At 40.4% G+C, this 18,501-nt stretch overlaps 1 protein-coding gene across 5 annotated transcripts in view; it reads left to right on the forward strand.

Annotated features, from left to right (window-relative positions):
- Window positions 1-12,630, forward strand: part of LOC144306848 (cytidine monophosphate-N-acetylneuraminic acid hydroxylase) — a 114,087-nt gene extending 101,457 nt beyond the window's left edge. For all 5 annotated transcript variants that reach the window (XM_077886463.1, XM_077886460.1, XM_077886464.1 and 2 more), the window contains exons 12-15: window positions 527-643; window positions 6,318-6,433; window positions 8,928-9,023; window positions 11,231-12,630. In XM_077886463.1, the coding sequence (XP_077742589.1) occupies window positions 527-643; window positions 6,318-6,433; window positions 8,928-9,003 (309 nt within the window). In that variant the 3' untranslated portion in view covers window positions 9,004-9,023; window positions 11,231-12,630. The remainder of the gene's footprint in view (window positions 1-526; window positions 644-6,317; window positions 6,434-8,927; window positions 9,024-11,230) is intronic.
- Window positions 12,631-18,501: the final 5,871 nt, after the last annotated feature.

Below are 18,501 nucleotides of genomic sequence, written 5' to 3' on the forward strand. Positions count from 1 at the left end.
CTGTGCCCCCCCAACCCCTGTGTTGTTCAAGGGTACTGCATTGGTATTTATATTAGCTCCCGAATATTTTTTAGAAAATTGTCTTTGAAATCCACAGATCTGAAAAACATTGGTCTAAATGATATTTTCAGTTGGACAATAAGCATGAAAAAGAAAGTATATTTTTCACGGAACTGTATATGTTCAGCAGCTATGTAATGATGAGAAACATCGCACATTTTATTGCTTACATCATCTGCAAACTTATCGTCGCATTTGCTGTCTCATTACTAGCAGTGCTCAAGATAATGATAATCTCTGTAGATTGGATTGAAGTTAGCGATATGAAGGAGCTTCCTTGTGTAGAGGCTAGAAGTTGAATATTATCAGTCCCGGAGAAGAGAAACGGAGGGAGAGAATTATCCTAACTCCAATTCATTGCTATCAATTAAGGCTGTTTGGATCTTACACAATCCAGAATTTTTTTAAAGACCTTGACCACCAGATTGATATACTTCTTCCCTTTATCCTGTTGTCATTTGCACAGATGATTGAAACAAATGAGGACTTCAGCCCTTTTCCTGGAGGATATGACTATTTGGTTGACTTTTTAGATTTATCCTTTCCAAAAGAAAGACCAAGCCGGGAGCACTCGTATGAGGAAGTAAGCAGCAACACTGGTGGCCGTACTCTTTCCTGTCTTCCTTTCTGAATACTTTTTTTTATTTTGGGATAACTTTAGATTTCCAGAAAAGCTGCAAGGATAGCACAGAGAATTGTTAACACCTTACTTTACTGTGGTACAGTTATTACAACTAATGAGGCCATAATGAAACATAATTATTAACTCAGGTCCACATTTGCTTCTTTTTGAATTAGTTGCAAAGGGGTTGGCTTCTTTACATGCTGACTTCTAAACAACTGACTTGCTTAAGCTCTTTTCAGACCTGCAAGCCTTGATCTCTGCCTTTCCCCCCTGCCCTCCAGTGGGGCCTCCTTCCCCAGGTGAGCCCAGTGGGCGTCCCTATAAAAGGGAATTTAGTCAATGCACCTCAACACATATTTGGTTGAACTCCAGTTTTGAGCAAATCCTTGCCTTGTGGCACCATGATGGAAGGGAAGAGCTGTTGCTTTGGAGACACCTTCTAGCTGAGGACTGCTGCCCCATACCTGCTGATGACAGGCTTTAGTAAGTGATGTAACCTGCCCAAGCCTTGGTTTTTTTCCTTCCACGGGGTGTATTCCCACTCTGCCAGTTTTTTGTGATGTCAAATGACTAATAATGTATGTGAGCACTGTAATTTTAAATTCTATACAACTGTAACAACCATTAGGCAAGTTAGGAGAATATACAGTCTGCCCTTGAACTTATGATAAGCGCCATATAAATGTATGCTACTGAACTGTAGCAATTTGAATGTACCTTTGTATAACAGATGAGTTCTTAAATGCATTTTAATAATTTGACTTGTATATTGATGTTTAGTAAAGTACTTGCCATTGAAGAGAATCCCAGGCTAAAACTTCAGTAAAACCAATAACCTACTGCCTGTTTTATGGGTTTTAAAAAACTGGGTTTTCACATATAGGAAAACCCTATGCAAAGCACCCATTTTAAGAAAATGGATCTATTAAATGTGTTGCTTTATTTAACAAACGCTTCCATAGCTTGAAGCACTTTATAAATACATGTCACTTATTTGACAACAACCTTATGGACAAAATATCACTATATTCCCCATTTGCGGATCATGGTGATGTCCAGGAATTTGCCCAAGGCTGTCCAGCTGTAAGTGGTGGTGCAGAAGACTAACCTCAGTGGTCTAGCTCCAGAGTCCACATATTAGCCACTGTGTTGCTTCTCAAATCTGAATTCACCAAATCTATACATTAAGGTATCTGTTAGCCTTAAAGGAGATTCATCTTTGGATGTTTTTGATTCACAAGTTCATGTAAAATATTTAACCAAAAGTCCCTTTTTCACAGCTTTTCATAATACATCTGTTGGGTAAAGCAAACAGCAGATCTGTTGGAGATTTAAATGCACCGTGGGGTGAATCATTGTGCCTGCCGTATACTTGGCACTCTGTAATGTGGCTTTTGGTGCTTTTATCTGCCAGGATTTTTTTTTTTTTAAGATTTTATTTATTTGAGAGAGAGAGGCAGCAGGTATGTGAACACAAGCACAGGGGTGGAGAAGGAAACTCCTCACTGAGCAGGGAGCCCAAAGCAGAGTTTGATCCCAAGACCCTGGGATCATGACTTGAGCCGAAGGTAGACACTTAACCAACCAAGCCACCCAGGGGTCCCATCTGCCAGGATTTTAGTGAGATTTCTTATGCTGAAGTTTATGCTACCCTTGGGAAAGCACCTCTCCTTGCTGCCTGGAGCCCTCTCATGCTACTGTTTTTTTTTTTTCCCATAAGTTTTTCAAACTCATATGTAGATTTTCTATTTCACCAACTCTCCCTCTCTCCTAGAACATGGTTCCTGTAGTCGACCTCCTCCTGCTCCAAACTGGATGGGTTCCTCTAGGTCTGCTGCAAATCTGCCATCCTACAACATCCCTTATCTGCTTCCAGACTCCACCAAGGTCTAAACTCTCTTTGCTTCAGACTCTCTGCTTATAACCCCCGAAGAAAGGGTGTGTGGGAGCTAAACTTCAGATACTTTCCTGCCTCACGCAGCAGGATGGTTTAGCTGAGCACAGGATGCTGACTGGCAAACCACTTTCCATGGACACCCGGAGGCATTGCTCCTTTGGCTTCTCATATGCAATGCTGCTCACCGCAGGCTGATCTTTCTTCATTTGTAAGTGACTTTCAAGAAATAGGGATTCGTCTGTATTTACCAATAAAAAGACTTTTATCAAGCTGATTTAGGGCTTTCTGTATATGTATGGGACTTGCCATCCAGCAGGCTGGACTTAGAGGCAGAGATTCCGGGCTTCAGTGCTCACAACCGGCCCAGGGCAGATCCTGTAAACAGGACTGCTTCGTGGAGACTGTGGGAGGCAAGTGCTGGGTGGGAAGGGGACAGTGCCTGATGAGCTCCAGTTGGTCTGAATTTACCAGAGACCTTGGAAGTCTGGATTTTTCTGTGAAATACCCAGATGACACATTAGCAGAAAGCTAATTTAGGTTTTTAAAGGGGACTGTAGGCTCTGTGAAACAAAACTAAATTTGGTGGTCACCAGTTTGAGTTATGAAGGCAGGGAGCCGGCTGTTAGGCTGGGGGTCTCCTAAGTACCAAAGTGTGGAGCTCCTAGCTTCAGGACATCATGATGATACCACCTACTCTTGTTTTGCCCCCCAAATCGATTCCATTTACTCAAGAGAACTGACTGAATATATTTGGTGAGAGCAAGGCATGGGCCTAGGAAGGGGTCATCTGTTTGACATATGTTGTGCTGTCCTCATTGTCGTCCTTGGGAACCCACCTCTACTCCTGGCACATCTGGATGCCCCTCCTCATACATTCTGGTATCCTGCAGACTATGTGGTTGCCACTGATCAGCCTGCTTTTTTCCAGATTCAAGTTATTTGAAATCTCCTACTTGTCATTGGCTTACTTTGTTTCCTGTTTTTTGGCAGCTTATACCTGTGTAAGTGTGTTGTGAACATTTTACTTGGGCCTGGGAGTGCACAGAAGACACATTTAGCATGTGATCTGTCCTTTTTTTTTTAAAGATCTATTTATTTATTTGAGAGAAAAACTGTAGTACAGGACAGGGGGGTGGGACAGAGGGAGAGAATCTCAAACAGACTTTGTGCTGAGCACAGAACCTGACATGGGGCTTAATCCCACCACCCTGAGATCATGACCTAAGCTGAAATCAAGAGTCAGATGCCTAACCAACTGAGCCACCCAGGTGCCCCTTGTCCATCTTTTTGACCTGGAGTTCTTTCTTTCCCTTGTTTTCTTTTTGCATATATTTTTTTATTGGAGTTCTATTTGCCAACATATAGCATAACACCCAGTGCTCATCCCGTCAAGTGCCCCCCTCATAACCCATCACCCAGTCACCCGTCATCCCCCCCCACTTCCCCTTCCACTACCTATGTTCATTTCCCAGAGTTAGGAATCTCTCATGCTTTGTCTCCCTCTCTAATTTTTCCCACTCATTTTCCCTCCTTTCCCTTATAATCCTTTTCACTATTTCTTATATTCCCCATATGAGTGAAACCATATGATGATTGTCCTTCTCCGATTGACTTACTTCACTCAGCATAATACCTTCCAGTTCCATCCACATTGAAGCAAATGATGGGTATTTCCTGATAATCCTTCTGCATTCTTTTGGAATCTCTCTTTCTCCAGGCATCACTAAAAGCTCTTATTTCCCTCCAGGGCTCTATGTTCAACTCTCTCTTCCTCTCTAGTCTCTTCCTAGGTGACCTTGTCTGCTGACACCACTTCTCTGCTAATGACTCCAGAATCCATATGTCCTGCCCTACACCATGGTCCTTCTTGAGATTCTTTATAGTCAGTTGCCTGCTAGATATATCATCAACCAGATTCCTAAGTCCTTGGTACCTCCTTTTCAACTTGTTCAAAATTCAACGTATCCTCTCCTTTTCTTTTTTTTTTTTTTTTTAAGATTTTATTTATTCATTCATGAGAGACACAGAGAGAGAAAGAGAGAGAGAGGCAGAGATACAGGCAGAGGGAGAAGCAGGCTCCATGCAGGGAGCCTGACATGGGACTCAGTCCCAGGTCTCCAGGATCAGGCCCTGGGCTGAAGGCAGTGCTAAACTGCTGAGCCACCTGGGCTGCCCACCTCTTCCTTTTCTAGAACTGTCCTTTCTCCTTTTCTGGATTATTGGCAATATTGTACACTGACCATGAGCCACATTAGACACAGAGGAGTAACAACCCTCCACCCTTCCTTGTCCCTCATCCCCAGAGCTAACCAGTCACCCAGACCTTCCCAGTTTCTACCCTAAATATTTCTCATTCCTCTCTCCCGGTCTCCCATGTGCTCTTCTCCATATGGAAAGGTCAGAAAGGCTATCTACCCTCCTATGAAGAACTAGACTGGATCCCACAACTTATGAGGGGCAACCTCCTTCTGATTAAACTGTGCTGTCAGGTTTCTAAATCTGCTGGCAAAAGAACAGAACCTCTCAGCTGTGTTTCAGTTCATAATGCATGTAGTTTTATAGGAATGGTGCAGGCAAGAGAAACTAATGCAAGATGTCCATCTTCTATTCCTTAGTTGACGCTTAATAGCCTGCCATTTGGGGCACCTGGGTGAGCATCTGCCTTTGGCTCAGGGTGTGATCTTGGGGTTCTGAGATCGAGTCCTGCTTTGGTCTCCCCATAGGAAGCCTGCTTCTCCTTCTGCCTATGTCTCTGCCTCTCTCTGTGTCTCTCATGAATAAATAAATAAAATCTTAAAAAAAAATAGCCTGTCATTTATTACAGTTTCCCTCAACTGGCATTCATGTGCTATTTTCCAGGGGAAAAAAATCTGAGGCCCTATGCTGAACAGGCTCCTGGTGAACTTGAATGCTGGTACTAATGAAACGTCAAAGCCACATCTTTTCTTAGGATCCTGTCCCTTGGTATTACTTCGTGCTCCCTGTTATAAATGATACCATTTTTTTTCCTCACAAGAGTCCTGTAAGAGAGGCTTAGCAAGGTGAAGGTCACATGATTATTAAGCGCTGGGCTGACACTCAAAACCACCTCTGCTTGTCTTCTAATCCTGTGCTCCCTTAACTATTTACCAGCCTCCATGTCAGGAGTTGGAATTCTTTAAAGGTAAGGGCTTGACCACCTAGTGAAGGTAATCTTGCCCTGTGGATGGCCTGAAACACACAGATTACTGTAAACCTGCAGGCTCTGCTTTGCCGCTGAATGTCTAGGCTGGAGACTAGAACACTACACCTAGAATAACGCTACAGCGTACATATTTACGGAGAGCTTACTGGGTGCCAGGCCTCAGTGTAAGTCTTGACTCACATAATCCTCGTAACAGCCCCTGAGGGATGTTCCATTGTCTCTGTTGTGTAGATGAGAAAACCAAGGCACAGAATGGTTGCCAATTTCACACAGCTAGAACATGGATTTGAACCCGGGGATGTGACTCTGTGCTGTCAGCTGCTATGTTTGCATCCCAGCTCCTGATCCCTTTCTTGTTCTACTTTCCTCAATTCCTGGTGCACTCACAGTCCCTTCTCTCTCCCTAGCCTGTCATATCTACTCCATTTGACTTTTCCCCATGACGGCCCTATTGCCTGCCGTCATAGGCAGCTGCTTCTCCTGGGGACTTGAGGGGTTGATGCTCTGTGCTGGCTGGGTCACTCCTGCTAGTTGTTCTGTATCTGTTTCAGATTCGGAGCCGGGTTGATGTCATCAGATATGTGGTGAAAAATGGTCTACTCTGGGATGACTTGTATATAGGATTCCAAACCCGGCTGCAGCGGGATCCTGACATATACCATCATCTGTAAGTCTGAAAATGTCTGTCACATGCTAGGCCATTGCAGAGGAGAACATGGATACATACACACAGTCAGGGTCTGACTATGCCCCGGAATTCTGATGGAAATGTGAGATTCCACCATTAGGGCTTCATTTCTCTTAACCTGTAAAAAGCAAGTCTGATTAGGAAAGCAATATTTTATTTATTTATTTTTCAAGATTGTATTTATTTATTCATGGGAGACACAGAGAGAGGCAGAGACATAGGCAGAGGGAGAAGCAGACTCCCTGTAAAGAGTCTGATGTGGGACTCGATCCCAGGACCCCGGGATCACAGCCTGAGCCGAAGGCAGATGTTCAACCACTGAGCCACTCAAGTGCCTCTGATTAGGAAAGTAATATTTTAAAGAGTCATCATTTGTACATTCATACAAATGTGTTTCAGTCCCTTTTGGAAGTAGTTTTTGGTATAGGAGATGAAGGGACATTACCAGAGGGAAGGTGTGCATTTGCCAAGACAAGAATGAGAGGCGGTGTTTATGTGACAAAGCCATGGTCCTTCAAGACAATCCTCTCCCATGTCACATTTTTGCCTGTGCCCAACCCCAGTCTGAATTTGGTGGACTGGTTGGTTAAGGGGAATGGCCCACTGAGTTTCTGCCTATCTCCACTTCAAAACTTAAGTCTCTCATTACAAAACTCTACATCTTTAAGATTATATTTGGAACATTTGAGCTGAAATGTCAGAAAGGCCCATTTGCCATTTTTATATTTGCAAAAGGATCACCAAGAGGGAGAATCGTTTCCTATCTTTACCATTGACCCTCTGAAAAACGCAGGAATTTAATTGTAAATAAGCAAAACCTGCCATCTGGCTCTGCCTTGAGCTTGCAAACAGGCATATTTTAAAATTTCTTTTCTTTCCTTTTACTTATTTCCTTTTGAATGTTTTAAAATTACTTTTAGAAAGTATAAAGAACATTGAAGCTTGTTAAAATAAAAGTAAATAACTCTACCCCACCCTTCCCACAAAACCCTATCATTTCCTGCCTCTCCCTCCACCCACTCTCCAGGGCAAACTCTTGATAACAATAAACTCAGTGTATATCATCCTGGCCCTGTTTCTGAGAGTATCAACATTTCTCTAAATATAGTTGTTCTCAATAAAATGTCCCATGTAGTTGGAGGGAAAAGTTTGTTGTTGCTGTTTTTTTTAAATGTAATCCTAGTATATGGTCTGTAATCCATATATGGTCTGTAACTTGCCTTTTTTTACTCATCAGTGTATCTTTGGTATCCTTTCTGTTGAGACACACAAATCAGCTTCAAATTTTTTTTTTTAAGGTTTTTAAGTAATCTCTATACCCAAGGTGGGGCTTGAACTCATAACCCCGGAGATCAAGAGTTGCAGTCTCCACCAAGTGAGAGCCAAGCACTCCAAACCTCAAATGTTTTAATGGCTGTAAAACGTTTCAACTTTTGTTAATTTTCAACAGAACATATACGTGACTTCTTCTGGAAAAAAGGGAATGAAGCAACTTTTGAGGAGATTTAAGAGGTTATTTTTCCTAAGAAAATAGTTTCCTCTTGGAAGCTTTTTAGAATATTGATACTAAAGACTTTCTATTATTGTTTTGATAATGCAGGTCGTAAATATAAGAGGAACCCCTAATAAATCTTAGGAAACAGAGCCTAGTATATTTTTGTCTCTCTTTAAATGGGATTTATGAGTTTCTTGAGTATTTTTCTGGTTATAAAAATAGTATAGCTTTACTGCAGAAAATTTGAGAAAAGGTATTTAAAAATTCAAAAAAGGTAAAAAATTCCAAAAAAAAAAAAAAGTTAAAATAGCAAACGGACCCACCACCCAGAGAGACCCGTTTATATATCAGTGTCTAATTAATCTTTCCTTTTCATTTACAAGCAGAAACACATGCGCTTTTTGTAAAAATAGCCATATCATGGATACTTTTCTACTTGCGTGTTTACCAGATAATCTTCAATTTATCTGTAATCTATTTCTAACTTTTCCCTATTTGAAACAATGATCCAGCAAATTAACATGTAGGTGTATCTCGCACACTTTCATAGTGATTTCCTCAGGATATGTTCCAAGGAGTGGAGCTGCTAGATCCAGCACAGTACATATGCACCAAAGGCCTAGTCTCTCTAGGAAGACAGTTTACCTCCCCTAATACATATAGGAGAGGACCTATTTACCTGTACCCTTACTAATACCAGATTCTAATGCTTTTGTGTACAGATTATAAATATATATTTTCACATATGAGAATGCCTGAAAGCAAGGCCTGTCACGGTAAAATAAAAATAAGACGCAGTTGTCGTGTGTAAAGGGATTGCATTCAACACACTGAAAATGTTAATCAACATGAAGAGCTGAAACAGTATGGAAGCACCATCTCTTAGGGGGGATGAGTACCAGGTATCAAACAGATCTTGGCCAAATAATGGTCATGGAAGTTTCCGAAACATATTTCTCTGCTTTACCTCTTTTACAGGTTTTGGAACCATTTTCAAATAAAACTCCCTCTAATGCCGCCCAACTGGAGGTCCTTCTTGATGCACTGTGGGTAGAGCAGATCTGAGTTCCCCAGGTAAGGCATCCCGGAGGTCTGAGAGACACCCTTGTCCTAAGCCTCATCATACTCTCTCTGGCATCTAAATTAAGCAGACACCATACCTGTCAGAAAACCTGACTTCCAGGGGAGTGAGGAGAGCTAACATTGCAAGAACATTCAAGTTTTAAAATAACTAAATAAAATAAATAGTGAGTGTGTTCAGTCTAAATTCATAGGATCTTTGGTTGGTTGGTTGGTTGAGATGAACATACAGCCTGTCGATTAACCACACAGAAATTGTCAGTGAGTGTTCAGAGCTAAATCCTGAACACATGCAAAGCAGCAACAAGAACCAACAAGAGAAAAACTAAAAACAAAGTGTGATGGAAAACCTCACCTCCCCATTTGCAGTAGACCTATCTGTTTCAGGCTGATGGAGATCAGGCTGTCTGGCTCAAATTAGTTTTGACATTCCTTCCTACCACTTGAGATGTGATTTTATTAACTGCATTAGAAGTTATGTTTCATCATATGTATTATTAGAAAAATCATGTAATTTTACTACAAAGGTAGTGAATTCTTTGACTCATGCATTTATTTCTATGTTTCTTTATTCCACAAATAGCTATCCCCTCACACGGTGTTGTAATAATCTGTTTTCTCTTCTGGTCAGTAGACTCCGAATTTCTTAAAAGTAAATGCTCTTGCCTGGTATCCCTGGTGCTCAGCACAGAGCCCAGAACACACACGATTTTATGCATGCTAGGCAACAAGGAAGGAAGGAACAGTGAATTTCTCTCTCCTACTGTCATTACTGGCTCTTAAACTACCCAGTAAAATTAAGGTTCAAAGTAGAACATTTCTTTCCATTGTAAAGTTCTTTGCTCCATACTCTAGTCCTTTGTTTGGTTCTCCAGTCTAGCACAAGCATTAGGCGAGATCTTCTAAGGTACGATTATAAACTAGAAGGGATGCTAAGGAAATTCACATATAACTGGATTATAAAGCAGGCTATATTTGTGTTACAAACATGAAGGAGAGAGAGAGATCACATCTGACTCTGAAATGACCAGGAAGAGCATTATGGAAAAGGTAGTATTTAGGTGGGGAGGGGAGGTGGTGTCTGAAGAGTGGCTCAAAGTTTGGGTAAAGTTCTTAATAAAGCAGAAATGGAGGGGAAGGATGGTAGAAAGAATATTCCAGACAGAAAGAGTGGGTAAAGTTAAAAGGAAGAAAAATTCAAGGTAGAGTAGAGCCTTGGCAAGTCCTCCTAGGGTGACAGAGTAGGAAGGGAAGCAGAGAAGAGGCATGTGTGGTGCTGGGAAAATAGAGTCCGGGTGCTCAGTGGAGATGCTAAGCACATTCAGTGATTAGAGACGCTAGGAGGCATGGAAGGTAAGGAGGAAACAGGTAGAGAAAGCACAGAGTTCAAGGCCTTGGAGCTGGAGAAGTTCCAACAGATGGTCAGAGGTGCTTCTGTGTAAGCTGGAGAGTGAACTGAGCAGAGATAAAGGTAACAAAGTCAGGAGGTCAGTGTGTGCCTTGTGAAGTTGCTGTGTCAGGGAAGCAATAAAGTACGATGGTCAACACCTCAGACCTGGAATAACTCCTACAATTAAAATCTTGGCTCGGTCACCTACTGTATGACCTTGGGCAGATTAGTGAACCTCCCTGGGTGTCAGGTTTTCATCTGTAAAGTGGATCTAATAATAACAGCTACCTCACAGGGATAGGTCACACATCAAGCACTTATCCTGAAAGAGTGAGTGAGCACATGATAAGTGAAGAATGAACGTGGACTGTCTCGACCTGATGCAATGAACAGGAGTGTCCTGTGACCTTCAGTCAGTCACTTGGTGAATCTGTAGCAAGATGGGAGAAGACTCATAGTCCAGGTCACATTCCAGTTTCAGATTCCCGCTGACCTCAAAGCGTCAAATACTATGTAACTTGAACTAAAGAATAAAATTAAAAATTTGTCCCAGGGGTACCTGGGTGGCTTAGTCAGCTAAGTGTCTGACTCTTATTTCGACTCAAGTCATGATCTCAGGGTTGTGAGATTGATTCTGGCATGGGGCTCTGCACTCAATGTGGAGCCTGCTTAAGACTCTCTCTGTGCCCCCCTTTGTCATCCCCCCACCTACTTTTGTACTCTCTCAAATAAATAAATCTTCAAAAAAATGTGTCCAAATGCAATAAAAATGAAAAAGTATTAAAGTGAGATTAATACTTAATATCTTTAGTTCACAGAGATGCCAAAAAAACAGAAAATTCAAGAATTTACTGACGCTACATCTTGATCACAGGAAGCTTATACTAAAGAATCACCTTGCGGACATCAATGATGGATAATTACACGTTGGATTTGCAAGATGTTCACATATCTTATGTTTGTGGGTCACTACATAGCTGAATTTATGAATGAATTTATGAATTTATGATTTATGAATTTATGTTTTACTTATTCTATACCCGATTCTCTGTAAAAGAACCGATGACCCTACAGGAACAGATTGTCTGTGGGAAGAAGATGTGAACCCAGGCATTGAAGAAATAGAACAAGAAGAGACAATTCTCTAGAGGACAATGAGGAAACCAGAAAGGAATAAGAGAGCAAAAGTTGGGTTAGAAAAAGAGAAGAAAGAAGAGAAATAGATAAATGAATGACCATGAGAAGAGAACAGGAAGGAGGAAAAACCTAAAATAGAATTATGAAAGGAGCATATACTAATAGACATTTTGTTCCTGTAAGAGATTGATTCCTATAATAGGGTCCATTAAAAGAATTGGGTAAACAGAGCTTATAAGCTGTTTTCCATTTTTTAGAAAGCTTTGTTGGAATCATGCATTTGTCAAAACAAGGCTGCAGAAGCTCCGTTCCAAGGTAAAATTTCATTGGGACTGAAATGATTTTGATTCAGGCACAGAATTAGTCATTTCATGCAGCTTATAAATTCTAACCAATGAAAAGATCTTTGATTAATAAAAATATGAATACTAACTAGCAATAAAGTAAGTTTTATAGACAAAAATCTTTCAAAATCAGAAAAATCAACAATAAAAATCTATACCTTGAAAAAATTGAGAAATCCTCTTTTGAACATGTAAAAACATTGTTTCAATGGCTAAGATAGGCAACTAATTTGTTTCTAGTACTGTCTGTAGTTTTTGATGATATTTGCATGATTAGGGCACAGCCATTCAAATTTATCCCTAGAAAATGTGATAGTTAACAAGGGTTCTATTTTATATGTTGATGTTTTCTAGTACAACACACACACACACACCTCATTAATTGAACATCAACATTGATTTTCTGAATATATATACTACCTCTTTAATTCAGAAGATATGAGAATCCAGTGGTCGAATTAATCTCCTTAAATATCTAAATTCACACTTGGTTATGAAAATGATGATCTGTTTCTCATTAAGATTAATACCAATGATATTCCATTACTCTGGTTTACCTCACTCATTATACTTAGGCACATTTCACAGAAATACTTGTAATTCAGGAATTGTATTTTGTGATTTACACTATGTGGTTAATTATTCAATTACTAATGAAAATTAATATATATATATAAATGTATGTTAAAATGTTTATGATGAGCAAATAAAGACCATTTTAAAATGTGAATTTGTTTTCTCACCTATCTTTATTTTCATGCTGGCTTTCTCAGTGATGTCCTTCTGTTACCTTCCCTCCAAAAATTCTTCGATATCATCAAGACTTCCAGTCCATCAATTGTGCATGTCCCCCCACTTTGCTTCTTACTCATCTTAGATGGTTCTTTTCTATCTGTGTCCACATTACCTCCCTCTTTTTTATTCTACTCCACATCACCTGCCATTTTTCCCTCTCAGACCTCATTTCCATGACTTAAGCCAAAAACCGTGAAATTATCCTTTGCACCTTGCTCTGAGATCCACTGCATCTGCAAATAGTGAATGTTCTTCCTTGCCAATTTGGATGTCTTTATTTCTTTTTGTTGTCTGATTGCCGTGGCTAGAACTTCCAGTACTATGTTGAATAAGAGTGGTGAGAGTGGACATCTTTGTCTTGCTCCTGACGTTAGGGGAAAAGCTCTCAGTTTTTCACCATTGAGAGTGGTGTTAGCTGGATTTTTCATATATGGCCTTTATTAGGTTGAGGGTATGTTCCCTTTAAACCTACTTTATTGAGAGCTTTTATCATGAATACATATTGTACTTTGTCAAATGCTTTTTCTGCATCTTATGAAATGATCATATAGTTTTTATCTTTTCTCTTATTGATTTGATGTATTACACTGACTTATTTGCCAGTGTTGAACTCTTGCATCCTAGGAATAAATCCCACTTGATTATGATGAATAATCTTTTTAATGTATTGTTGGATTTGGTTTGCTCATATATTTTTTGAGGACTTTTGCATATGTGTTCATCAGAAATATTGACCTATAGTTCTCTTTTTTTTTTGTAGTTCTTTATCTGGTTTTGGTGTCAGGGTACTTCTGGCCTCATGGGCTGAATTTAGAAGCTTTTCTTCCTTTTCTATTTTTTGGAATGGTGTGAAAACAGGTATTAACTCTTATTTATTTATTTATTTATTTATTTATTTATTATTTTATTTATTTATTCATGAGAGACACACAGAGAAAGAGAGGCAGAGACAGGCAGAGGGAGAAGCAGGCTCAATGCAGGGAGCCTGATGTGGGACTCGATCCTGGGTCTCCAGGATCACACCCTGGGCTGAAGGCAGTGCTAAACCACTGAGCCACCCGGGCTGCCCATTAACTCTTCTTTAAATGTTTAGTGAAATTCACCTGTGAAGCCATCTGGTACTGGACTTTTGTTTGTTGGGAGTTTTTTGATTACTGACTCAATTGCATTGTTCAAATTTTCTATTTCTTCCTGATTCAATTTTGGGAGGTAATATGTTTCTAGAAACTTATCCTTTTCTTCTAGGTGGTCTGATATTTTGTTACATAATTTTTTATAATATTCTCTTATAATCTTTTTTCTCTATAGTGTTGGTTCCCCTCTTACATTTCTGATTTTGTCTACTCTATCTTATTTTTACTCCTCTTTGAGGATTATCAATTTTGTCAATCTTTTCAAAGAATCCTGGTTTCATTGATCTGTTCTGTTATTTTGGGGTTTTGTTTTAGTTTCTATATCATTTATTTCTCTCTAATCTTTATTATTTCCTTCTTTCTTCTGGTTTTGAGTTTTGTTTGTTCTTTTTCCAGTTCCTTCAGGTGTAAGGTTAGGTTGTTTGAGATTTTTCTTGCATCTTGAGGTAGGCCTGTATTGCTATTAACTTCCCTCTAGAACTGCTTTTGCTGCATCCCAAAGATTGTACTATTATGTTTTCATTTTCATTTGTTTCCATGTATTTTTAAATTTCCTTTGATTTCTTAATTGACCCATTCATTATTTAGTAGCATGTTATTTAACCTGTATGTGTTTGTGTTATTTCCAGATTTGTGTGTGTGTGTGTGTGTGTGTGTGTGTGGTTAATTTCTAGTTTCATAGCATTGTGGTTTGAAAAGGTGCATGGTATTATAACTTCAATCTTTTTGAGTATGTTGAGACTTGTCTTGTAGCATAACATGTGATCTGTCCAGGGGAATGTTCCATGTGCGCTTGAAAAGAATATGTATTCCACTGTTGTAGGATGGAATGCTCTGAATGTATCTGTTAGATCCATCTGGTCTAATGTGTCATTCAGAGTCACTGTTTCCTTGTTGATTTTTTGTTTGGATTATCTATCCATTGATGTAAGTGGGCTCTTAAAGTCCCCTACTACTATTGCATTACTATTGATTACTTGCTGTTTGGTTGTTATTAGCTGATTTATGTATTTGGGTGCTCCCATGTTGGATACATAAATATTTACAATTGTTATATCTTCTTGTTGGATTGTTCCCTTGTCTTCTGTTACAGTCTTTGTTTTAAAGTCTATTTTATCTCTTAGAAGTATTGCTACCCAGCTTTCTTTTCACTTCAATGTGCATGATGAATGCTCCTCTATCCTCTCACTTTCCGTCTGCAGGTGTCTAAGTCTGAAATGAGTCTCTTATAGGCAGCACACAGGTGGGTCTTGCTTTTTTATCCATTCCATCATTCTGTGTCTTTTGACTGGAACATTTAGTTTGCTTACATTCCAAGTAATTCCTGATAGGTATGTACTTACTGCCATATTGTTACTTGTTTTATGGTTGTTTTTGCAGTTCTGCTCTTTCTTCTCTCATGAGTGCTGGCTTTCTTTTTTTTTTTTTAATTTTTATTTATTTATGAGAGTCAGAGAGAGAGAGAGAGAGAGAGGCAGAGACGCACACAGGCAGAGGGAGAAGCAGGCTCCATGCACCGGGAGCCCGACGTGGGATTCGATCCCGGGTCTCCAGGATCGCGCCCTGGGCCAAAGGCAGGCGCCAAACCGCTGCGCCACCCAGGGATCCCAGAGTGCTGGCTTTCTTTAGTGATATACTTGGATTCCATTTTCTCTTTATTTTTTGCATATCTATTACTGGATTTTGATTTGTGGTTACCATTAGGTTTATATATAACATCTGCATATAGCAGTCCGTATTCAGTTGATGGTCATTAAGTTTGAACCCATTCTAAAAACTAAGTTTTTACTCCTCTCCCTTCCACATTTTTGGTATATGGTGTCATACTTTATATCCTTTTATTTTGTGAATCCTTTGACTGATTTCTAAAGATGTTCTTAATTTTATTGCTTTTGTGTTTCCTACTTTTCTTATTCCTACTTATGGTCTTTCCTTCCACTTAAAGAGTTCCCCATTAGCATTTCTTGTAAGGCTGACTTGGTGGTGATGAATTCCTTTAACTTCTGTTTTTCTGGGAAACTCTTTATCCCTCCTTGTGTTCCGAATGACAGCATTAATGGTTAGAGGATCCTTGGCTGCAGATTTTTCCTTTCAGCAGTTTGAATGTATCATGCCACACCCTCTGGCCTGCAAAGTTTCTGCTGAAAAATCAGCTGATGGCCTTATTGCTTTTCCCTTATATGTATCTACTTTCTTTTGCTGAATTTTAAATTCTCTCTTTATCACTACTTTTTGTCATTTTAATTATTATGTGTCTTCACGTGGACTTCCTTGGGTTGACTTTGTTGGGAGTTCTCTGTGCCTTCTAGATCTGGATTCCTGTTTTCTTCCCCAGATTACAGAAGTTTTCAGCTATTATTCCTTCAAAAAATTTTTCTGCCTTCCATTTTCTCTCTTCTTCTTCTAGGATCACTATAATGTGAATGTCATCATGCCTGATGGTGTTGTTGACTTCCTTTAATCTATTTGTTATTATTTCTCCCTCTCTCTCTTATTTAGACTGATTGTTTTCTATTGCTCCATCCTCCAGGTCACATATCTATTCTGCTTCCTTTAGTCTACTATTTATTCCATCTAGTTTTTTACTTCTCTTATTGAGTGCTTCATCTCTGATTGGTTCTTTTCCATGTTTTCTGTCTCTTTGTTGCAGGTCTCACTGAGGTCCTCCACTCTTTTCTCAAGTTCAGTGAATGTCTTTGTGACCTTTACTTAAAATTCTCTTTGGGGCCTATTTGTTCTTCTCCATGTCATTTAACTCTCTGGCTGTAGTTTTGTCCTGCTCTTTCATTTGGGACATATTCCTCTGTCTCCTCATTTTGACTAGCTCTCTGTGTCTGTTTCTGTGTGTTAGGAAAGTCAGTTATGGGACGCCTCAGTGGCTCAGCAGTTGAGCATATGCCTTCAGCTCAGGGCATGAGCTGCATTCCGGGATCAAATCCCACATTGGGCTCCCTGTGAGGAGCCTGCTTCTCCCTCTGCCTATGTCTCTGCCTTCTTTCTGTGTCTCTCATGAATAAATAAAATCTTTAAAAAAAAAAAAAAAAGGAAAATCAGCTATGTTTCATACTCCTGAAGGTGTGGCCTTATGAAGAAGAGGTCCTGTAGTGTCTTGCAGTGCCATGTTCCCTGTTCACCAGAACCTGGTGCTTCAGGGGTGGCTCCTATGTGTTTTGCATGCACCCTACTGTTGTGGCTAAGCTGTGTTTACCTTCAGTCCAGTTTATTACAATGGCTTTCTTTGTCTGTTGTGGGAAGTGTTTGGTCCTTGTGTTGTTAGCAGGCTAATCTGGGGCTGATTTGGGCTGGAGTTTAGTCAGATCAGGCATCTGCCAGAGCTGCAGTAACACCAAACTACATCCATGCTATCCATGTTGTCCCTTGAGAAACTTTCATTGGTGGGCAGGGCCAGCAGTCAGACTAGATATCTGTCCCCAGCTCACTGCTGGGGCCACAGTAGGATTGGTGGATGTGGTTATCTTCCCCTCTCCTTAGGACTGGAGTCAGTTTGGTGTGGTGGTGGGCCCTATCAGGGGTGCTTGGACCCCTGGTGCTTGCCATGCTGTGACTCTGCTTTGGATGGACTCCTGTTGAGGGCAGGTTTGTAGGATAACTTGGGGCTAGGGGTGCAGTGCAATTAAGGCTTATGCCAGTCCACTATGGGAGATTTGCAGTTAACAGGAAAACTCCTGCTGAGGCTGAGATGGATGGGGTATGACTCCAGAAGAGTGGGAGCCAGGAGAGGACACTCTTAGCAAGCCGAGTTGGAGGGTGTTCACACTGCATTGGTTCCCACAGGTGTATGTGTATCTAGGCTGTAGGTCAGGGGAGGGAAATGTCACCTGCCAGCTCTTTTGTTCTTGAGAGGTCTCCCAACAATCCCTGCTCCTCTAGAACCCACTCTGAGTTTAGTAAACAAATCTCCCTCCCATATACCCCAGGCATTTTCCAAACTGCTGCTTCTATGCCATATCTTCATGGAGCTGTTTGTTGTGCTGTCTCTTTAAGAGCAGGCATTCAGTTTTGTAACCCCTTCTGGCTCTCCCAGAGCCAAGACTACTGATTTTAATTTTTAAAAATTTTAATAAGATTTGATTATTTTAAAGAGAGAGGTGGTGGGGAGTACTATTGGGATGACAAAAGGAGAATGAGAGAATCCCAGGTAGACTCCACTCTGAGTGTAGAGCTGGACATGGGGCTCAAACTCACAACCCTGAGATCACAACCTGAGTTGAAACCAAAAGTCAGACACTTAAGCAACTGTGCCACCCAAGTGAGCTCACTGATTTTTAAAGTTCCAGGTATTAATCCCTGCAGGTTATAAGAACTCAAGAAGTTAGGCCTCTCTGGTTTTCAAAGCCAAATGTTATGGGGCTTGTCTTCCTACTATAAGTCTTCTGTGCTTTGGGTGCCTGGCATCAAGCCTGTTTCTCTATCCTCTCTGTGCCTGCAGTATCCCTCTCTCCCACAATCAGACTCAGGGGTCATTTGGCTCCTCGCTGAGTCTCCACCCTTCCTACCCTTTTTGATGTGGCTTCTCTCTACATTCACCAGTGGAGAGTCTGTTCTGCCAGGGTTCAGGTTGTTTTTTGGGTCATTTACACTGATGTGGTATTGTCTAGTTGTATCTGTGAAATGAGATGAGCTTAGAATCCTCCAACTCTGCTATTTCTCTC

The sequence above is a fragment of the Canis aureus genome, chromosome 37 (genome assembly GCF_053574225.1).
Source record: "Canis aureus isolate CA01 chromosome 37, VMU_Caureus_v.1.0, whole genome shotgun sequence".
Taxonomy (NCBI): Eukaryota; Metazoa; Chordata; class Mammalia; order Carnivora; family Canidae; genus Canis; species Canis aureus.